The sequence below is a fragment of the Lingula anatina genome, chromosome 4 (assembly GCF_051362555.1).
Source record: "Lingula anatina isolate TDL-2025a chromosome 4, LinAna3.0, whole genome shotgun sequence".
Classification (NCBI taxonomy): Eukaryota; Metazoa; Brachiopoda; class Lingulata; order Lingulida; family Lingulidae; genus Lingula; species Lingula anatina.
The window spans coordinates 17,197,983-17,221,545 of NC_141770.1; the positions used below are offsets into that span (position 1 = coordinate 17,197,983).

General features: G+C 38.1%; 3 protein-coding genes across 3 annotated transcripts; 1 reads left to right on the forward strand and 2 right to left on the reverse strand.

The window, feature by feature from the left end:
• Positions 1-1,785: 1,785 nt before the first annotated feature.
• On the reverse strand, positions 1,786-6,083 carry LOC106157158 (G protein-coupled receptor daf-37). The gene has a single exon (XM_013532679.3). It carries the CDS (start codon positions 3,809-3,811, stop codon positions 2,684-2,686), a length of 1,128 nt encoding a protein of 375 aa, XP_013388133.3. The 5' UTR covers positions 3,812-6,083; the 3' UTR covers positions 1,786-2,683.
• Positions 6,084-9,780: 3,697 nt separating this feature from the next.
• On the reverse strand, positions 9,781-14,020 carry LOC106179340 (cAMP-dependent protein kinase catalytic subunit 3-like). The gene is made up of 10 exons (XM_087010805.1): positions 13,850-14,020; positions 13,542-13,616; positions 13,004-13,110; positions 12,716-12,805; positions 12,216-12,357; positions 11,662-11,840; positions 11,141-11,266; positions 10,834-10,881; positions 10,576-10,648; positions 9,781-10,149 (listed from the first exon to the last, which is right to left on the reverse strand). Exons 1-10 carry the CDS (start codon positions 13,928-13,930, stop codon positions 9,781-9,783), a joined length of 1,290 nt encoding a protein of 429 aa, XP_086866931.1. The 5' UTR covers positions 13,931-14,020.
• Positions 14,021-15,487: 1,467 nt separating this feature from the next.
• Positions 15,488-23,563, forward strand: LOC106179344 (neuronal acetylcholine receptor subunit alpha-10). The gene is made up of 7 exons (XM_087012047.1): positions 15,488-15,918; positions 16,680-16,849; positions 20,404-20,448; positions 21,099-21,208; positions 21,705-22,240; positions 22,568-22,767; positions 23,020-23,563. Exons 1-7 carry the CDS (start codon positions 15,822-15,824, stop codon positions 23,410-23,412), a joined length of 1,551 nt encoding a protein of 516 aa, XP_086868173.1. The 5' UTR covers positions 15,488-15,821; the 3' UTR covers positions 23,413-23,563.

Below are 23,563 nucleotides of genomic sequence, written 5' to 3' on the forward strand. Positions count from 1 at the left end.
TCGACACTTTATAATGCACAAGGGTTTGGCATATGTTTCAAATCAAAATCGCAATGATACAATCAGAAACTGATACTTGCTTTCCATACAAATTCAGTCAATATTCTTAAATCTAACCAAGAGGGCTATTGCGCAACTTTATATAGTTTATCTCCTTCAGCAACAGACATTTTACCCACTGCACTGAAGTAGTGCATTTGCAGCTACGGTTTTGTATACTCCGGTTTAACTATAATAAGAACCAATGACGCATGTTATATCAAATCAAATTTACTCTGTATGGACAATATTTGAATACGCAAACGCGACATTTAATCTGTCAAGTTGCTCTCACCTGACAATTTATTAAAAGATAACGCGTGTTTAAACCACACGTTTATTTAACACGTACTAGAGCGTTATCAATCAATGGTATCGAAAGGAAGGTCTTGAGTGCTCGTGTGGTGCTGGCTGCTGAACTATTAAGCACAATATAAACAAAGGCGTTTTATATTGTCTAATTTCATTGCATAGATAACTGTTGTAGCAATTTAACAAAACGGTTGAAATGAGGAAAACGCCCTGTGGATCAATACAGCTACCCTAAGCTCGATACTGCAAGATGGTTATATCATTATTTTGCACCCTGTCAATGTTTCTCAGATTAGAGCTGAACAAAAAAAAAAAAAAATAAATAAAAAAAAAATAAATAATAATAATAATAATAATGGTGCGAAGTTTCCCTTTGAAAAAGAGCACGAAATGCATAAATGACAGAAGAAATGTGTCATTGTATAAAAGTAAAAAAAATAAAAAGACGATCGATTTAAGGAGCAGAAAAGCCAAATCATATCAGAGGTGCCATCATTTATAATTTCATTTGGCCATTTTTGGCAAGTTGACATATCTCTTTTTGTAATGAGAAAGATATTATCCTATTTTGCGATATCCATGAAAAATGTTCAACCGGTTACAAGTTATCCAAACGGCTTTTTAACTACAAAGTGTTTTTAGTCGTTATCTAAGATCAAATTTATTAAGGTTTTTATTATGATCCGCTCGGAGACGGAACCCATGACCTTTGGCACCAAAGTCGAGCAAACTGAATACTGCTGTATAGAAAATATATAGACTAATATTAGTATGCTCATGGATGAAAAATATATACACACAATGGACAATAGAACTGTCACCCCCTGAATCAGAGTGATCAAATAATAATCAAGTAATCAATAATCAAAGTAGGCAGATCTTGAGTAGTTATAATGCCTGGTCTACATAATTTTTTTTTGTGAAATTTGATGTTAATAAAATGATACCAGGAGGATATCATCCCACAGTTATTTATCTCCCCCAAAGTATTGGTTCAGTAGGGGGGACACTTTTGTTCATTGTGTGTACATGTATAATGTTCGATTTCCCAATTCTACAGTTTTAAATTTACCGTTTAATATGATACATGTATATATTTTAATCACAGCTGGTATTTTCTCGTCGTGATCCAGTTGGTGACAATTGCCACAGCTTTAATTCATTCCATATATAACAAATTAGTGCTTCCCCCTTTACAACGTTAACTATTCTGCGTTTCTATAATTCACCGCTCCCCCCCCCCCAAAAAAAAAAAGAGGTTAACATAAAAAAATGGAAGTATCAGATGCCAGATTGCCAATCCAGGATTTCATACACCGGAAAAAATGCACACAATTTGGTGAAAGCTCTCTTTTATTGACGAGCTTAGCACATAAAAAGCCATTGATTAGAGCAACTTGAAACGCTAACTGATCAATTTCGCACCACACGCAATAAGCATCAATTTTTTTTAATATCCGTGTATAGAATGAATTAAGATTAGTCGGATAGCACGGTAAATCTCTCGCCAGAAGCGTTTCCAGTATAGAGGATTTAACGTTGTTTGCACTTGATTTGTTTTGCAGGGTATTTTACCTAGGTAAAAAAAAAACAGATTCATAAATTTGTTGGTCGGGAAATTAATAGGAAGTTGCATGGAAGATGGGTACTGATCATGTGTTGATAAAATATGCAACACCGATAAATGGTCAAAATCACACGAGCATTGGGACATTTAACTACCAAAACACCCCTTCCTTTTATTCAACACCGATTTCACATTTTTGCGAAATATATGACCAAAACGACAAGGGACCCAACCAAACTGCCTTCAAAAGTTTGAAATGGCAAGGGGTGAAACATGCGTGAAACCCGTGGTATAGTATAAGTGCGTGTACTCTTTAATACCTTGTTTTACGTCTTGATGTATGAATTCTGAACACAGCGTCAATTATAGCTGCGTCAGTTGCAGCCCTGTTTCAAGTCGTGTCAGATGAAGTATAAAACCATTTCACCTTACTTTAAGTGCACTTATCACCAGTATGAGGTAGGTCTTAGTTCGAACTGCTTGTGCGTTAAAAATCTTAACTCAGCGTCTAAGTAGCATTTACAATTACGTGAGATATATTTCACAATTACTATACCCAGTACAACATCAATACAGGATCTAGTCTCTTCATGCGTAGGTCTAGGTAAGGACTTAATTAGACACTCAAACCAGTGCCCAAAACTAAGATCTGCTGCGTATCAGTGGCTTGTGAGAATTAACAAGATAGATCTCTTCATGCAGTATTCTTCCGTAACAGTATCTCTGCATTCCTAATTCAAAGTCTAGTATGAAGAATTCCTCAACTTAATTGCACCGCATAACGTCACGAAAGCACAGTTTAAGTTCTTTTCTAAAGCGCCTGCCTGTTAAGCAATACAGGAAAAAGTTAATGGAGTGGTTGGTATAATTCAACATCAACACCATCACTTCGGTTAAATCCAATCGCGCCTTTTCTCGCGCGCTAGCTATGTCCCTTTTCCAGTATGACTGAACCATGCGGTTAATAAATGCTGGGAAAGAGAGTAGTAGAAATGATATAGACACCGCTAGTAGCATAATGGTCAACGATCTGACCGGTAGCAGAGGTCCCTCCTGTTGGTCACTCCGTCTCCCTGCGGTGTGACCATCTGCGTTTCTATCGGATGGATAATGGTCAAGCAAACCGTTTCCTGTCCCTGTCTCCGTGGAGCGGTTACTTAGGCGCCAACGACGCTGTTCTATTTTGAACAACCCTTTTATAATGAGTATATTTAGAACTATCATTGTCAGGAAAGGCCCACTAACGTATATACAAAACACCACCCAAGGCAAAACGTGTTGCCAAAAGTATCTGTCGCCGTCCGAAGTGTATCCGCAAACGTAGATGACCGTCACGTTGCCGTCTAACGTTACGTTTTCCGACCCTCGCGTCCAGAACACGTGCATCGTTTTAGCCGTGATAAGCGCGGCTATCACCATGAGAGACAGGGCGGCTTTTCTGACCGTGCACAAATCCACGGCCCGCGTGGGCATGCAAACGGCAATGAATCTGTCCACGGTGACGGCGACCAGAACCCAGGCCGAGAAGTCCATGCTGAAGTACGTAAGGAACCGTGTGATGTGGCACGCGAAGGTGCTGATGTAGCGTAGCTCGACCACACCGTACGCGCAGAGGATGTGCCTCATTAGTCCGACCCACAAGACCACAAGGTCAGACACGGCCAGGGTCGCCAGGAGTATACCTACGGGGGTCTCCCTGAGAACCTTACGCGTCATAACCATGAGAGAAGCCAGGTTGCCGAAAGTTCCAAACACCAGGAGTACGATGGGGACAACTTTCCACAGCGTCCTTGTCAAAATCGTTTCTGGGTACGGCACGCCGTCGGTTGTGTTGTGTATATGCTTATCCAAGGAGAAGGAGAAATCTGTGTAATCTTCGTGGGGGTCCATCATGGGGGCTGGGATAGTAACGAGATGATTTCTGGCTAATACACTGTGACGTTTGTCCTTTATATCAACCAACCCCAAATGACCAAATTATACACGTGTCTTGGTTTCTTCAGTGCCAGAATTGTCTCCTTTGAATGCTATGTAATGATCTATTATCAATAAAACTTCCTAAATTCAATATCGAACCAACTGACAATCATGAATATTCGTATTATGTATAATACTTCTTTTCTGCTTCTCCTTTCCTAGTGTAATAGACCTATCATTGTTATGGTGTTGTAATTTCCTTTTCTATAGGTAAAATGCACATCGCAATCTTCTTACACATAGACGGAGAATCAGCACTATGCAGTACAATATGGGTTGCTTTCTCCTTAATTATTCTCAGTTCAGAAACTTCTCGTTTCGCCGATTAACTTTACGTAATATCAAATCCAGTAAGCAGCTGTGGATGATGACATGATGTGCGTGATTTGTTTTCCGTTTCAATATACTCGGTGATCTGTCATTCCATACTAAATACATACTGGCCGGTATACGTGTATGACTGTCATTAAATTTGATTTTGTATTTGTATATTGATTGAAGTAAATGAAGTAAATACTTAAGTCCCACAAACAAACAATCCTAAGTTGCAGCGGAACCAGTGTGCGAAATTAGGCAAGGTTGCAAACGTGGTACCAAATGCAAGGAGTACTATTTTTGATGGATCACAGAATACCCGTCAGTCTTCCCCTAACTTAAAATCGGGTTTCCGGTTAACATTTCAAATCCGAAAAAAAAAAAAAAAACATCGTATAGTGTAATTATTCATCTCTACCCTCAGATAAGTTCAACGCTGGTCATCCTATAGTATTTTATATGTATCTCGATCCTTATGCAGGCACGGTTAATTGGTGCGCGCACAGTGCACGTGTCTGCGTCATCTGTGCATGTGCAGCGTAATTTACCAAACTAACGAGACCCAAATATGGACTTGGCAATAGTTGTCATTGCCATGCTTTTTTTCCACATTCACATCCTTTCTCAAATCCATCATGTTTATCCATTACTAATCTATCAAAATGCTACACACAAACTAATCGCCCCCGGTTTCTTGATGGTGCATGATGCATTTTTCCTCAGTGAGACCAAATCCCTGTGTGGCGATGAAATCACTTTTAGCTGTTCCCCGTATCCACTGAGGCATCAATCTGTTATTGCACATGTATATGAGGGACTGTTCCGTACTCTGTAAAACTTACTGATATGTCTGCAAGTATATGAGACGCACATGCAAAATTAATAAGCTCCAGCAGTGCACGTATCATATATCAATGTAGTTTTAACAGGGAGAGCAAGTCTGTGTTCTTTCCTCGTGACGGCGACCTAGTCCTTCACGCATCCTATGGTGAAAATCTCTCACTGCTGCGTGTGGGAATTCAAAGTTACAATCAGCAGTACTCCTCAAATTAGCGTACTTGTAACAAGTCACGCAACATCAGACGTATCATTCTCCGGTTTATACGTCCACACTTCTTGCGATGATGGATCAATTGTGCATTGTATTTCAGCCGCGCGGGGATTTCCGAGGTATCTCGACTATCTCCCCGTGGAGCGTGCGCATGTGTGATAGGACTTTCACAACAATTTTCTATACGCAGTGTTGATGAATCAGTCCCCGCGCTACTGAATGGACGTGAATCATGCCATAATCACTCTATATTGTAGAAACCGTGAAGATATGATAAAAGTTAAAAGAAGCTCTCGTTTGTAGTATGTTAACAGAACAGGTTCTTATTCAGCTGTCACAATGCAGCAGCACACATGAATGCAATTATATAGGCCTATATATACAGCAATACCCTCATTAGTTCACAGATGCCAGTTCTGTTTTATACAACGTTCGCTGTGCATCCTGTTCACCATAAATACTGCTCCCACATGTCATAGCAACTAATGCTAAGCATACACAGCTCACCTGTGTTATTAACGCTTGTGGATACAGTTCAGTGTAAAGTTTACACTCGGATTTTGTCAGTTGTTTCTTCCTTCTGTCAACTGTTACGTCTATATTGAGATATGAGTCGCTTCCAACATAATGAAAGCATCTGGCAATATCCCAGGGAAATGCACGGCTTATGTACTTGCGTTCTGTATGTAGTCGCCAAAGACAACTAACAGCTTGGTTTATGTCGCCATACTAAAAAGCAACGAACATATCTGTGGAGTGGGGTGCACAACTCTTCTATGCGCCATGGGCAATTCACAGGACGGTTTATGATTTCAAGTGTCCCTGGGAAAAACAACAAAAACAGCTCAATCGTGCGGGCGCCACTAATACATGAAATTTATGCCTTAAGCACCCACTATTTCAGCGATACAACCACCCACCAGTATTCAGCTTAAACTGCAGGACCCCCAGCCGAGTAGCATTAAAATTATTTGTACAAAGAAACCAAAGCCAGATTTCATTGAATTTACCTCGATACCACGCCGAGGGTTCCTGAAATGTGTAACACAGTAATTATAAATGTATATATAATTATTGGTTTCGGGCACCTATATAGACTTAATCCGGTAAGCAAATGGAAATAGACCTGATTTACCAGCACATTTACTCTTGTGTGGGATAATCAGAATCATGTTTACATTGAGTTTTTGCTTAAACTGCGCCAGGAGAACCATGACCGCATCCAATATCTAATAGCCAATAAATCTTTGGAAAAATACCCTTGTATGTCCGACTTCAACGTCATGCCAGGCTTACCACCTACCTAAGGTACCATGCCCAATCCTCAGGCACTGCCCTTCCCACCCTCAGCTACCACCCTAAGGTACCATGCCCAATCCTCAGGCACTGTCCTTCCCACCCTCAGCTCCCACCCTAAGGTACCATGCCCAATCCTCAGGCACTGTCCTTCCCACCCTCAGCTACCACCCTAAGGTACCATGCCCAATCCTCAGGCACTGTCCTTCCCACCCTCAGCTACCACCCTAGGGTACCATGCCCAATCCTCACGCACTGTCCTTCCCATCCTCAGCTACCAATCATTAGGCACTGCCCTTCCCACCCTCAACTACTACGTTAAGGTACCATGCCCAATCCTCAGCTGCTCTCAACCAAAGGTACACGTACAAAGGTTCTTCTCACCCAATTAAGTCTTTATTTCAACCTTTCAAATGTATGGAGTACGGAAAATTGTCAAAGTAAAAAGATACACGTTGTAATCATATCGGTTATTGCAGATCCTCACCCTGTAAAGGAGACAAAGCTTTGTTTCCCATTAATAATGATTCCTTGGACTTGATTCCTTGATATACAACAAATGTAATGATATAATGCGCGAAAGTTCGCAGGTGTCAGTAGGTCTATTACCAAAGGCTATGTTCATCTCACTATTACCAAGCTCTGTACTTCACATCGAAAACTCAGTTATACAAGCGTCTTTTTTTATTAAATCAATATCACAATCCCCGGGGAGGTGTCAGATGAGAGATTTGCATGTCTCACATCTTACACCTTGACTCTCCACTGGTGCGAGATTAAAATGTTCGCGGCAGTCGTGACACTCGGATAAAAAATCGAACACACTAACACTGCTATGTATAGAATACTTGCCCTATTGGGAAGAGACGCCAAGAGAAATATGATACGGAATCAATGCAATCTTGTTACATAAATGAATGTTTAAAATACGTATTTTATAAACAACGCAATAACCATTTGCTTCAGTACCTTTGTTTATATTTCCTGGTTAACAAAAAAAAAAAAAAAAAAAAAAAAAAAAAAAAAAGCATTATTTATTGAGTAAAGGGTTAAAGCATAGGAAGCTTATCAGAATAGATAGCTGTTGATATCAGTCCAGGAGTTAGAGGGGAAGTTTAAAGGTGAACACAATTGAGATAAATGTTGCACATCTCTTTGAGTTACATAAATGGAAAGTGCAAACGCTCTGCCAAAAGCATTGCCCGCTGTCTTCATATTGGTGCTTGAAATAAAATGAACCTTTAACATCGTCATTATTGGTGCCTATAGGCTTATATCTATCAGTCTAATTCTTCATTCATGTATACACGAGAAATGGAATAGATTGCTAAAACGCTTGGGGTAATTGACGAAATCATTTAATCTACGGGTTGTAATCAGACCACGTAATAGCGAAATGGCGCTATGCGTGCTATCTCATTGCTCGCTATATTATTATTTCTAAACAGGGGGAAAATGGAAGAAATGAGTTTTCAAGGAAATTGAGCTGATGTTAAGTTTCTAAACGATTCTTTAGCGTGTCATAAATCGAGTCTCTTTTCATAGTATACTGCTGCAGTGCGTCACTGCTCGCCTTCCATGGTCTCCTACACAGAAGAGTAGGCCACACATTAAAAATGAGTCATTTTACTGAATGGGGGCATGCCATATATTATCCACAGTTTACACACACACACACACACACACACACACACGTATATACGTGTGCAAACAAATGGTTTGACGGTTGATAGAATACATAGAATACGAGTCAACATTTCCTTTCAACGGGGTTGGAAAATATATGATCACATAAAAAAAGAACCGAAAGATGCATTATCATCCATGGAACGTCCGAAAATAGATTGGAACTTAAACACATTAAATAGTTCCTATACATTTGTTTCCTCATTTTGGTAATCAATGCCGCCTGACCTTTGGCACTATGCTAGATACGCACACTGTAGATCAACGAAAGAGTAATAAATACTAAAACATTTAAGTCGCCATTAATCTCTTCAACGCATTCCAGTTTATCTTCATGTGTGTGTTACTACTCGGTTATAGCAGCTGCTATTTTCCCTGAAATAATATACCAGGTCATTTATGATACCAGCATATTAGTACTTGTATATTTTATTTGATATCTCCATATACAAATACACTAATTCCTGTCGATCTGCTGTATTAGTGGCTGGTGTTATATCTTTCCGGGCTTGTTTATTATATACGTTTCTGTGACTAAAGGCTATTCTCTTTGCGCTCCGATGGTCCTTATATAATAATATTTCACGGTAAACTCGCAAAAAATTGAATAATCATTAAGTAAATGTTTCCACCCTGTACAACAAAACTATGTGGATATACATGTACCATGAATGGTTTCCCTTCAACTCTGGCAATAAAAGCGACTCTCATATTCAGGGTGAACGTTCCATACTCACAGTAAATATATAGACGAACAAGAACATGTGTTGTACATGGAATTCGCACTGTAAGACAGGTGTGATGTGCTATTGCAAAAATAAACAACTGGGTTTGATAATAAAAGCAACTCGTGTGTAAATATCCGGCAAATTACAGGAAGGCAATAAAATGCATGGCAGCCACATCATCATCATCATCCGAGAGAGAGAGAGAGAGAGAGAGAGAGAAAGAGAGAGAGAGAGAGAGAGATTCCAGTAAGGAAAATAATCTTTACTTAAAGTATAATTTGAAATTTTAAAGCTTCTAATATACATCCTGAGATCTCCCACATGTGGCAGAACTCTAAACCTCTAGGATACACCAAATCACGTACATGGAGAAATCACCGATAGGAAGCCAAATGTATGTACTGGTATGTAAATTTTCCGCGCTTTTGAGATATACACACATAAACTTTGGAATAACCATAAGACACGTAAAAACGCCTGTTTTTAAAAAACACAAACATATTTTGAGGAAGTTTTCATAGATGAAGCCCGTTGAATAAAAACACTAAGAAAATAAAACATAAAAAAAATTATTTTATCTATTTTAAATTTTGAAAGTGAGAAAAGTTCTCGAGTTCACATGGAAGATTTGAAGAGTGAAATATTTTCAAATATTAAATCCAGTTCTTAAAAATTCTAGAGATATTTGTGCAGTTGATAAATATTGAAGTGGTCATAATGATAATATAAAGTTTGCGGGGATTTAGGATTAGTCTGATATTGTGGGGATTTCAGGACTGTCTGTTGATACAACGACTATTGAAAAGTGTTCAATCCTCTTCAAAGGTGAAATCAAAGTCGAAATCCCCCACTGGAACATCCCACTCGGGCATGTCTTCCTCGGCCTCAATCTCATCACTGGGCATGTCCAATGCCATCATGCCACCTTTCCCATTTTCGGGCATCTCCATGGCCACTATGCCGCTGTCTTCCCTCTCGTCATTGGGCACATCCCACTGAAACAATTCGTTGAACCCTGCCGCCTTGTCGTCTGGCATGTCCCAAGGCACAAGCTCACAGTTATTATCGCCGGTGCCAATAGTTGGGGCGAGTGATGCCTCCTGTGTGGTAGTGTGATTTTGGCGGTGCGCCGTAGCTGGAGGGTACCTTATCCTCTCCATGTCTTTCAGGAAAGATTCCTGTTAAAAAGAAAATATGAAAATAAGAACAAAAGAAATTCTTACTTCCAAAACAACAATAATAGGTTTCCATAACATCGATTATTTCCAAGAAGGTCACTGCATTTAAGTTTATATTTTTGAGTGTTAGGTTTTAGCCTACTGTATACTATACTGTTTAATAAGATAATTGTATAAATTCCATATAACAATGTATTCGCAAATGGTGACACGCTTCATGCGTGATCCTGAATTACGAGCAGTTGCAAAGTCACTGGGATAGATATATACAAACCTGTGTAAAAACTATATTAATATTACCGTACCAAAAGGGAAATTATGCACAAAATTTGTGTTACTGAAATGTGCATCCAGACAAGGAAAATGATAAAAAACAACAAAAGCACAAGCATATAAAAGAAGAGAATGGAAAAAAGAAGCAAGTACCTGGACAAAAGCAAGAAGAGGGGAGGACCTGCAGTCCATAGGGAATACGTTAGTGTGATAATCAGCAAGCCAACTGAGAAAAATAAGCAAACAAAAATGAAGATGAAAAATAAAAGAAAAAAAAATGTCAAATGCAATAGAAAGTAAACAAAGACTGAACAGACAGGAACGAATCAAAAAGGAAAATATCTATAAATAGATTTAAATAAATTCTTCAATCTATGTAATTCCAAGGTGAAATAGCTAGCGAACTCTTACCGAAGGCACAATATGCCCTTCACGTCTTGCACTCTGTTGACTTCATCACTGAAAATATAGGATCAACGGCACATTTAGTCAAAATTTTAAAAAATCTAAGTATACAAATTTTGAAATAATGAATGCCATTTTTTAACTCTTAAACATCTCCCGAATGAATGAATGAATGAATGGATGGAATAATGAATAAACAGAGATAGAAATAAATACATAAAACATCAATAAATACGCAGAGAGAAGATAAAAACGTTAAATAAATAATCAAATACAAAGAGAATATCGATAAATGCCAAAGAAAGCGGCTCACCAGATCAAGTTCTCAGCAAACTCCCGGAATGCCGGTTCTGCATAGTCGGCATGGAGGATATTTCCAGCCAGTATTTTCACTTTGATGGCTGCTCTGCCGTGTGGCTCGTTGTACCAGAGAGGATGTCTGCATAAAGAAATTGACGTTATAAAAATTGGGTGAATATTCACTTTTGAGACATTTTATAATATCAGTGGCGCCAAAGCAAAAGAAAAAGAGTGGGTGGATCTCTAATTTCGGTTTAAATTTAACCGAATTAAATGTCAATATAATCTGAATTCCAGTGCGTTAAAGTTTATAGCCAGAGAAAAATTGAAGTGAAACAGAATCATAAAATAAACCTATTTTGCTCCGTTTTCCACGGGGGAGGGGGGGGGGGGCAAAGATATATTAAAAGATAGCACAATACGAAGGATAAAATGAAGAAAATACACAACCCTATCTATAAAAATTGATTTTTTTTCCAAATGGCTGCATGTGTCAGTAATTTTTACAGCACTGTTATCAGGTAATATTTTTACCTGCCAACGTACAACTCGAAGATCATCACACCCAGAGCAAAGTAATCCGCCTGAACGGACGCGGAAGTGCGCATTAGAATTTCCGGGGCGAGGTTCTTGGTGATGGTGTAAGCTACCATCCTCGGTCCCCAGCTACTCTCTCCGCTCTCGTCACAGCGGTGGGCGGACCCCAAATCACACTGAAAAAATGAAACTGAATAAATAATTGAACATGGATAAAAAAACACGTACTAATAGTTGCTGTGTGTGTGTTCACTACAGTGCTCTTGTTTTAAAATTTCACTTTACAACACATTTAAACTGAAAATCGTTTGCAAAATTGCGTAGAATATGTAACAATTTAGAGAGTCTGCAAAACTTCCTTTGGTGAATTGCAAAACATTATTTTATAAAGAACATCACGCTTTGCTGTAACTGTTGATGTGCATATGGTATTCTGAGCCTTATAGTTGTACATAAAATAACTAATTATTTTGTGATAGAAAAATGTTTAAAATTTCGCGCTTTTACTGATATGATTGTACATTTACACGTAATAATGTTATGTAGCTCACCACTTTGGGGATGCCATTCCGGTTAATCAGGATATTATTCAGCTTAATGTCAAAGTGAATGAGTCTTTTATTCCTCATGAACTGCAAGGCTATACAGACCGACACCGTGACAAACTTGACAGCCCTTGACTCTAAAATCCCGCTGAAAATAGAAATAGTTACATAAGTGAAAACAAAATGGAATTCCCATCGTATTTTTTAAATCTTATTTTTTGTTTCCATCAAAATTCGAAGATTTATATGGAATAATTATCATTACGATATTAGAAACGTGGTCCATGAACAAATAAATTTAGAATAATTAAAAAAAAAATACAGATTTACATAATTTTTTAAAAATGCCCAATATCCTAAGGAAATACATGTAGTACAAGAAGAGGATAATGAATGATAAAAAAGCAAGCAACAGTTCACATTATTATACCTATTTTAACGTCGAAAACAAGAGTAGGGGAAAAATAAAATTAGATCATAAAAAGAGAAATTGAATTAACACGTACTGATAATCGGTCAGACGCTGGAGGTCGAGTGTGCAAAGTTCTGTCAAAACAACAGGTAAGCCAGGCTTTACCTCGAATGAATGGTGCAAACTAAAAATATGAAAGGAAAATAATGTTATGAGACCTTTTAAACAATAAACATAAACAATACAAGAAAATATGACTAAAGTTTTCAAAATGACTGAAAGTAATTAAAAAGAATAATATCAGGATATGAGCGCAATTTGACTAAAATGCAATGAGGGTGATTTTAAAACATTAACTTAGAGAAGAAGTGAAAATAGTTACCTCAAAATGAAATCGCTTTTGAGCTCTCTTAGAAGACCGATCTCCTTTTCAAATGCTTGAGCCCTGTCAATGTCTACCGGTACTTTCAATGCCCAGTCGTTTGAAAACTAAAATAAGAACATGATTATATAGCCCACGATGTCTGTTTGTTTATCTGATTTGTTCCAATCTAAGATCTAATATACCATTATTAGATCTTAGTTCCAATCGTCTTGCAAAATAACATGACCCCATCCCCCACCCTGGGGGATATGTAAAGGTTTACGGAAGCGGAGACAATGGAGGAATGCTACCATCAGTTCTCAGGGCGACTCCGTCCAGACCCCCCCCCCCCCCCCCCCCCCCCGACACACACACACACACTAAATAAAGGATATAACATGAAGAAAGAATGACAATTTCTATTAAAAAAGTTTTACCACAAAATAAGTGGTATAGAGTCATCATGACATGGGTCAACCTTACTAAAATAAGATTTGTTCTAAAAAGATGCATACAACGTGATACAGTGAATTTATTTGAACTTATGGGCCTATACCTTGTACACATGGCCGTAACTGCCGACCCCCAACACTTGGTTGTTAGGAAATTCATTCATGTAAAGCTTTCTGATCTGTAAATAAGAAAACGCATTCGTTTTAAACGTACCACGGGAGTCTCTATTTGTTTTAAAAGAATTTGTACATTGTTATTTTCTTCAAGCTCCGGTATATAAAACCTTATATTTTCACAAAAAGTAAATTTGGAAAGCGTAGTGGACCCTTTCCTCGTAAAATAAGTAGGAATGTTATAGAGAAGTCTGTTATTTCGCAACCAAACGCACTTTGCAACCGGTTGATTAATCACCTTATTTTCCAGGGCTCTCCGTTTGATGTATTCGTAACTGCGTTGTGCACCCAGAAACGCTAGATGTGAAATTATTATCATTTTAAAAAAGAAACATTATAGATCGCTTTCTTTTGCTTACGCTAAATCTTGAATAACTGCCGTTACCATCTGACGTAATGATTACGTTGCGTTACGTTTTGCTTTGACCTATGGCGTCATAATATTATAACTGTACATTTTGACCAGTGCGTTATGACATAATTTTCCCCCCAAATCGGCACATGTCCGTTTTGTATTTTTCGAGGGGGTGGGGGTGGGGGGGGGGGGGGAGGGGGGGCGGCAGACAAAGACACATTATCGAGTGAAATTTGTGATGTGTAAACTACGGAGGATTATTAAATACAGTAAATTGAAAGAGTAAAGGATGACAAAAAATGCTTGCTTTATCTTTCTCTTATTCTTTTACTTGTTTTACTATTTTAGATTTCATTTCGTCAATATAATATATTTTTTTTTGGGGGGGGGGGTCGGAGAACACAGGAATACCTCAGTAGCGAAGGGGTCAAGTGCACACCCTGAGAGTGAGCCACATAGTCACATAGTCCAGGGACAGTTACATATATAAAGAAGTTAAAAGAAATATGGCTTAAATTTCTTTACAGATGTTTTTCTCTGTTCGCACCATGAAACCGCGGTTCAAGTCGTTAAATTGGCGTTATATATCACAAACCCACGACCAGCGATCACAAACGACAATTTCACTTATAAGATATGCTGGTATTTTATGTCGTTTTTTGTTTTTTTTTTACAGAAGTGTACGTTGGAATCTTGTGACCTATTTTCTGCTTATAGGAAAGACAGATCTTGTCCTGTTTGCCGTATAAAAAAATCATCATTGAATTTGCATTCGTTTTCCCCATTAAAGCTGACTTTAAAAAACTCTTTTTTTCCCCATTTAAGCTGACTTTAACAAAAAAATTGTTTAGACTTCTTGAGGCATAGTTTCATATAAATCTCATTCAAACTATTGTGAGGGATTACACAATGGCATTATAGGGATAGTTCAGCGATTTTTGACTGAGGCGTGGTAATCTAATACCTTACCGCGCTTGTGTATCCGCTTATCGAAATATGAATGTCAGTTTTACAGAGAGATCACTTAAACACGCCATTAGCAAATGTGAAAGACTGTTAATACATTTAATCCAGTAGTGACCGCTTTTTTTATATTGGAGACATATACTAGGCTTTTGGAATTTCATGCGTTAAGTATTAAAGGGGGGTTATTTTATAATCATCATTTTTTTTTATAATTGCTTTTTTATTTACACGTGGAATATGAAACTTGTTCCACATTGTCATAAATGATCAAACACGTGAAATCTGGATCTCTGTTTCCTATATTAATTTCAAATTCACAAACACTTGTAAATGCGTGGCAATAAGTCAGGCTGTACAAATAACATCTGTAAACATAAACGCAACAAGCAAAATAGCAAATAAAAAAGGGGAGTTTAAATTTAGTTCGTATTACAATGTGTCAATAGGACCAATACAACACGAAGGGTTCTCCGGCACTTGTTGTCATAAAGTAGCATATAAAAAGAAAGAATTAAAGACTGCTCTTATATAAGTCTGCTTACTTACAGTTCTCCGTTGGCAACTGCGTATGCATAAAAGGCCACAATGCACCTTGGCTGGTTGATTTAGCTAAGGCAACACCGCTTTACATTTAATCACATCCCAGACTTGTCGCTTTATCACATTCTGTTCAAAATTTGTACGCTATGTATATCCCCACTGTTAGGGTATGTGTACTCGAGCAGCCACGTCAATCGAGTGCGCTTGCATTTGTATGACCGGTGACACTGGCGCTGTTCCACGACAGTGAATTTATTGTCAACGAAGCACAGGTGACGAATTTTCCCCCATGAAGATCGTTAAGAGAAAGTTGGCGTTAGCTGTCCCGTCTTAAAGGAAATACACATATATGAACATGAGCAGCAAGGGAAATATGACACGAAGACGAGGATTAAATATGTACGCGATTTTCTCCTTCATCGCAGTACTTCATGTGTATCTCCAAGGTGAGTTTTTAGTTAAGTGTATGAGAATGTGCGATAGAGGAGAAAATGGAGGGGGGGGGGGTACAATTATTAAGATAGAAAATCCACGTAGAGGAGTTTATTTCCTTATTAAGATTACACACAAACCCCTCGCCATTCAACAGGTTATTTGTAAGTTTTATGAATTAAGTTTTCGTTAACCGCATAGCCGAACTTGACTATGGAATGTCAGCCTGTGAGAGTCGTTTCACCAACTCCTACCACAGGGTAAATGTAGGCCTAAAAAGATGAAATGGCTGAATAGTTAATATTGAGCAAATTGAGTAAAGTGACAGTCAAGCATATGTTTTGTTAAAAAAAAAAAAAAAAAAAAAAAAAAAAAAAAAAAAAAAAAAAAAAAAAAAACAGTAAGGCTGATCATAGTTGGAATATTTTCTTGGCTTTGGAAAGTGGAAATGACATCTTTTATAAAACAAAATTTGCAAATTTAAAATAAAATCCTAACATGGTAATGGCCAGAGATAAGATTAATTCTATCCTCTACCAGGGCCGCAGTTTTAATTATGTGGACATTTTTCTGACGCGACAGTACAGAGAATAACGGTCAATTTACCCAATCTATGGCCCTGGCAGAAGGTACATTAATTCCAAGAATTAAAAAAGGAATCATGTTATTTGCATCATTCATGGGCGTTTTAATTATTTTCCATACATACACATTTTCCACAGACATATACACGCTCACGACACTGCGCAGACATTCATTGTTCCTCTCTAATCAGGTGCGTACAGTTCCGAGGACGACCACCACGATGAAGACCACGACCCAGACATTGAGAACGCACTGTTGTCCAGTATATTTGCCAACTATAACAGCATATCTGTCCCGCTCAGTCCTGGAGGTCCACTGGTCGTCAGCCTTGGGCTGGCCGTCAACAGAATCATCGACCTGGTGAGTACATGTACATGTATATAAAGAAGTGTGAAGACAAAACAATAATTTGAAAATGATAATAAACCAGTGGCACATCTAGTACTAATATAACTATTTAATCATAGACTGAATCTGATTTTAACGAAAACCGGCATCACTGAAGAACGACAACAGGAATGATCATACAGGGGCGTCTTCTAGGTCTTCTGGAAGACGGTAAGATTTTAAAGTTTACATTGACGGGTATCTATTTTTTTTCTGTTGGAAGACCATCAAAAATGGAGGATGGATCAACAAAGATAATTTGGAATACTGTCAAAAAATATCACTGGATCAGCTCCTGTCATAGGTGTGTCTTACCTAAAATGGAGGACTGAATTTTATAAGCCTATTTTTTACCGGACTGTTTATAATTGTCAATCAACTAAGTTATATACAAATTTGTAGATTTTAAAACAACAACAGCAACAATAATAATTATATAATATGTAGGTCACCATGCTCTAGAGAGAGGGTTGAAAATGAGACGTTTCATTTAGCTAAAAACACATTACATTGATGATGTTTATTTACGTAAATTTAGGCCACCAGCCTATATTACATTACAGTAACAGGAGTCAAATTTATGCCTTCTACATGTATATATCCCTAAGTTTGAAGCACTCATACACATACATTGACAGATTTGTCAATAGAGTTGCATCTTCAGATTTCATGAGCTTATTGAAGTTGAATATGTTTGCCTGAATGCCGGGAATATATTTTGCTCTGTAACCATTATATCGTGGACACACAAGCACGAAATGGTACTCGTCCTCTATGTATGCTTCATTATAAGCGTTGCAGCAGAAATCACAATGTCTAAATTTGGGATCTATATTTTGATGTCTACCCCTCTCGATTTTTAGATCATGACACGAGGTTCTAAGCCGTGATAAGGCATTTCTAATCTTCCATGACGTAATTACAGTTAAATAGCGCTCCACATTTAGCATAGTTTTATACTCACTATAGCTATTCAGTTTACTATTGCCCTTCACATCAGCGGACCACTGTTGAAATGCAGTGTCTTTCAACCGTTGAGTAAACTCACTTAAAAAGAAATCAACATTTCCTATATCTTGTGACAGCCATAACACACCATAGCCGTAGCTGAATAATACATGTTTTATCTTACTAGCCCATGTAATTCTACCGGACAGCTCTAGGTTATATAACATTTGGTAACATTGCCTTGGGTACCTGTCTCGTCCCATACATAATAATTTCAACCAGTATTTAATGCTGCGTGTGAGATAATGCACCGTCAGAGGTAGTCTTCCACATTCTCCTAGGGCTGCAGCGTTTGATGCGGAGCTTGGTAAACCTAAGAAATATTTACAAAATTTGATTTGCACTTTCTCTATCACCTCAACATAATTTGTACCCCATATCTCTGCGCCATATAACAAAATAGGCAGAAACATACTATCAAAGATATGAAAGGCTATATTATATGCTAGCCTCCCGCATTTTTTCTCAAAAAATCTCAGCATTGTAATCGCTCGTAGAGCCTTAGCCGCATTATTTCGTTGAGTTGATGACCAATTATTACGTGTTGATACTAGCACCCCAAGATATTTATAATGTGAAACAGTCTCAAGTTTGTTACCCTTGTAGTAAAACTGTTCATATTTACGTAGAGGTCCTCCATTCCTACACACCATGACTTTTGTTTTATTTGTACTGACCTCCATGCCCCATTTATTACAAAATTCACTTAACACATTCAAATGCCGCTGCAGATGTACAACAGTATCTGTAATATTTACTATGTCGTCTGCATATAACAATGCTAGTAAATTTTGACACTCTGGAGATAAATATATACCACGACATTCCTTGTACTCTAAGTCTTTTATATAATCATTTAGATATAAAATGAAAAGCAGTGGACTGACCATGCATCCTTGTCTAGTACCAATAGTACACTCAAAAAAATTAGTTAATCCGGCAGGCGTTCGTACGCAAGACTTAAGATTTGAATACATTGATTTTAATACACTCAGTACCTTTCCGTGTACACCACAATTAGTGAGTCTGTGCCATAATAATACATGTTGTACTCTATCAAAAGCTTTCGAGAAGTCTACGTAAACACATTACATTGCCATTTGGTAACCGCTAAAATGAGTTTTAAATTTGCATTTTTGAACTAATTTAATGGAAAAACAATCTTAAATGGAGGTGATATTTTCGGACGGTTGTTGTGTCCCCAAATTTACTGTAAATAGCTAAAAAGTGGCCTTGTTAATATCGACAATATTAAGGTGAAAGACTTGTAAGTATAGCATACCGGTTTTCTTACTTCATAATAACACGCTTTCACAGTCGCTTTTTCGTTGAAAGTTGACTAGAACTCACAAAATAGTCAACAGTGTCTTGTGCCTTTTGAAAGTTGCAAGAAAGGTGTCTACGAAACCATGACTTCAGAAATAATTTACTTAACAATAAAGTTTAGAAAATTTCAGCCCTTTTTAAAATGGTAGTTTGAAGAAAGGATAAATGGTTGAATCGAACGACCCCCTCATCAGATATGCTCAATTTTTTTTGACAAAGTTTAAAATGCACCATATAGAAATGCAAGCTTTGTAAAAGGCATAGGCTTTTATATCTATCAGGTCAAAGGATATCACAGGTGTAACTCTTTGTTTTATCATTTTGACCGATGAATTTCAGAGGTCAGAATACCTGAAAGGATTGTTGTTTCTGAAAACCTCCAGGTGAGAACTCGGTCACATTAAAATAACTCACTCTCACTACGGATTATTTACACCGGTGAACTGTTCGTCATACTACATATATAAAAGGCCTATTTATCGAAGAAAAATTATTTTAAAAGGCGTTTGTATAGGATCTCATGTAAGTTTGGGTCTAAAACAAAAATTATAGATTAATTAGGTCAAGCCACATTATTACGTTGGTGTCTGATGCACGATAGATTTTTTTACTGGCCATAAAAAGCCGACATTTTTTATTTTGCCAAGGAGCAGCTATAAAAGCGACAGTATAAGTATAAGCGACAGTGTAATAGATAAATAATTTAAAAAAAAATAAAGTTTAAAAAGCCACGGTGACTTGGTCAGTAGAAAATTGTTAACATTTATATATTAATGTTATTTTAGCCAGCTCCTTTTTATTTTGTGTGTGCGCGTGTGTGCGTGTGTGTGTGTGTGTGAAAGAGAGAGAGAGAGAGAGCATTATACGCTGTACGTAATATTGCACAGTGTAGACATTATTAAACTAGTTGATATTCCAGCGCGATGGAAAATATTTATGTTTGTAATGGCACATTTCCTGCACCTACTGCATCAACAATTATGAGAAAGGTGGCTCAATACTGAAAAATGCAAGGAATGAGTTGTTGGGGCCGAAGGGGAGGAGGGGGGGGGGAGGTGAGATTTATTTAACAGTCACCACTGTCGCATGTGCATGGTTGAAATCTTCAGAAATTTATGTTTGCAAATTTTCACTGAATTATTGAGTGTTTAAGAAGGGTAGTATCATTAAATGTCTTTTTGCTGTATTTTTAGGACGAGAAGAACCAGATCCTCTTCAGTGCTGTTTGGCTAAGAATGGTAAGTGAACATACGGAGATTAAGTCTATGAAAACACGTACTGTGATCTAAAGGTGTTTTATTACGGAAGTAGTTGGAACGCATAGATGCACGTGTGAATAAATATAGACAGACGTTTGTAGACTAGTATTGCAAAGTAGGCCTCCACCTAAAACTTAGTCGAATTAACTACTGGTATTTTAAATTTGAAACAAAGAAAATGAAGAAGGTGGTTGTCACTATCTTATCGTTTATCCATTTAACGATCTTCCAGTTTTTGTTGAACGTGCATGCAATGTGCAAGTATCAGTAAAAGTGCTGCTCGTAAGAAAATAAGTTCCATTAATGGAAAAGACGCATTCTTCTCTTCCATGCTTAATAACGGCGTTGCATAAACCAGTCTGAGTTCGGATCGTACGGATTCGCGGCTGCCGTACATGTAGCCTCTACGATGCGCCAAGCTAAAACTGGGTTTGCCCATTTGATCCAAAGTGTGTTCTCTATGAAATATCGTCTAATGCACACCATATATTATTAAAATTAAATTTATTTTGTTTTGTCTGGTGTCGCGTTGTCCCCAAAAGGGTCTTAATTTGAAACCGGTAGGAACGCGGCGTTCACATACATAAAGAGCTACTGTATATTTAAACCATCACGTTTTATTTTGACAGACATGGTCCGACTCTCGCCTATCCTGGAACGAGAGCCTGTATGGTCACATCGAGGACATCCACGTGCCCATAACAAGTATCTGGCGACCGGACATCATCCTTTATAACGAGTGAGTGACAAGTGTGAAGGAAAGAAGAACATTCCGAACACTGGTGGTAACATTAGGCATTAGGCTTGCAATGGTTAGAGTAACAAAACGTGCACCGCGTCGTTTAGTTCTTTTACTTATAACAAGAAATGCCTAGTTCTAACACAAAGTTGTGCTACTTAAGCAAGAACAATGATTATTAAAAAAAATTAACAGGTACTCGGATAGCACAAACCTCCGCCAAGGCAGCCTAATTTTCATTGCTATGAATTGATCACCACCAAATCAAGCCGTTTCTTAGTCCAAATTTTTTTACCTATCCTGGAAAGCTTAACGAAATCCGACCACTACTGTTGCAGTTCGGATGTTCACTACCAAACCAACAAATGCAAAAAATAAATCCTTGTTGGAAATATTAAAAGCAAAGTGTGATAAAGATACCGAAATGCTTAATTGTTGTAAATAGCAAACAAATTACTTGTGACCCAAGTCTGACATACATGTACGTACATTTCAGTGTGACGGAGGAACAACGGACGCTGGACGCCTACAAAGCCCAAGTGAAGTCTGATGGCAGCGTCAAATGGCTGGCGCCGGCGCTTTACCAGAGCTACTGCAAACTGGACGTCCAATACTTCCCAAAGGACCTACAGGTGTGTCCCATGAAGTTTGGCTCCTGGAGTTTTCATGGAGATCATCTGAATTTGGTGAACATGACGGAATATGGCGACGTCTCCAATTACGTCGCTAACGGAGAGTGGGAGCTGGTTGCCTTGCCAGTTGTCCGTCACGTCGTGACGTACCAATGTTGCTCTGAAGCTTACCCGGATGTGACGTTTTACTTCGTCATGAGGAGGCGGAGTCTCTATTACATGTTCAATATCATGGTGCCTTGCATTTTTATCGTATCCATCGCTCTGCTGACGTTTTACCTACCGCCAGAGTCTGGAGAGAAGGTTTCGCTTGTGGTCACGGTGTTGTTGGCGCTGACAGTGTTCATGCTGCTAGTGGCGGATATTATGCCTCCCCAAGCTGATGCTATACCGCTGATAGGTAGGTAGTGGGTTTTAAGACAGCCTAGACGATGGTGACAGCAAATGGGAAAGTCAGTCGACCTTACTGCTGAATTAGAAAAGTAGATATTATGTATCTGAGGCACGGTAGGGTCACTTCGTCTGTTATTTAAAAGTCTTCGTGCTTGACCATTTTTGTAGAAGTTCGTGCGATTTATAATACTGTACACTTAAATCATTCAGTGCTTATTAATTAAGACTGGGCTTTTTAAATTCGTATATACAACGCATTTGCTCTCAACACATAAGCTCCATTTGTAAGTGAAATACATCATAGAATATGTATCACTGCCTTCCACTCTTCCAGCAATTTATTTTGGCTGTGCTATTCTCCTGCTGTGCATCTCCACAGCCATGACAGTGATGGTGATGAACATGCAGTACAGCGGGGCGCATGGTGCACGTGCTCCTCCCTGGCTCAGGAGAATCGTCCTTGGCAACTTGGCCAAGGCCATGTGTCTTCAGAGACTGGTGAAGCAGAACCTAGAAAACTGGAATCCATCTGAGGTAGGTTTAATTGGCCGTGTGATTATTACTCGTAAAACTGTACCAGTAGAACTCGTTAGATAATGACATTCCATATCTTTTAAGATACATAACACAAGATAATTATTAGGTTTACTTTAATAAGGGGAGAGACGCAGTTTTTCAAGATGAATAAATAAAAGTGATAACATGTGCCAGAAAATATAAGTGGTCCAGCGGAGCAAAACATACAAATAGGCATACACGTGGTACAATTATCTTTTTTCTTTCAAGGTGAAAGATAAAGTCGCCCCTGCTGCAAACGGCAAAATACCCAAGAAGGATGAAGAATACATGACAACAGAAACACCAGTACAGAAATTTACTTCAACGGCAAGCCTATGCAGGACACCACAGCTACGCCCTCTTTCGGCGCCGTCAGAAAACAAGAAAGGAAACAACCAAGACAATGATACGTTGGCGAAAATTTTACGGAGGTTGGATGGGTTCGAGGAACATTGGAAAATGAAACGGCGTTACGACATATGCAAAATGGAATGGGAGTTAATCGTATTAGTAGTTGATAGGATGTTTCTTTTTCTTTTCTTCTTTATGACATTTGTGATAAATTTAATATTTCTCGCGTATAATCCCGATACGAGTGATTACAGCTTGGACGTTCAGTAGATATTCGCGTTATAAACGTTTATGTATTGACAAACAGAAGAAAAACGCCTATGCATCTTCCCAAGCCATATATACATGTGTATATAATGTAAATTTCATGTCAATATATCAGTGATACTCAAGAAATAAAAGTTAAACTAAAGTAGTATAA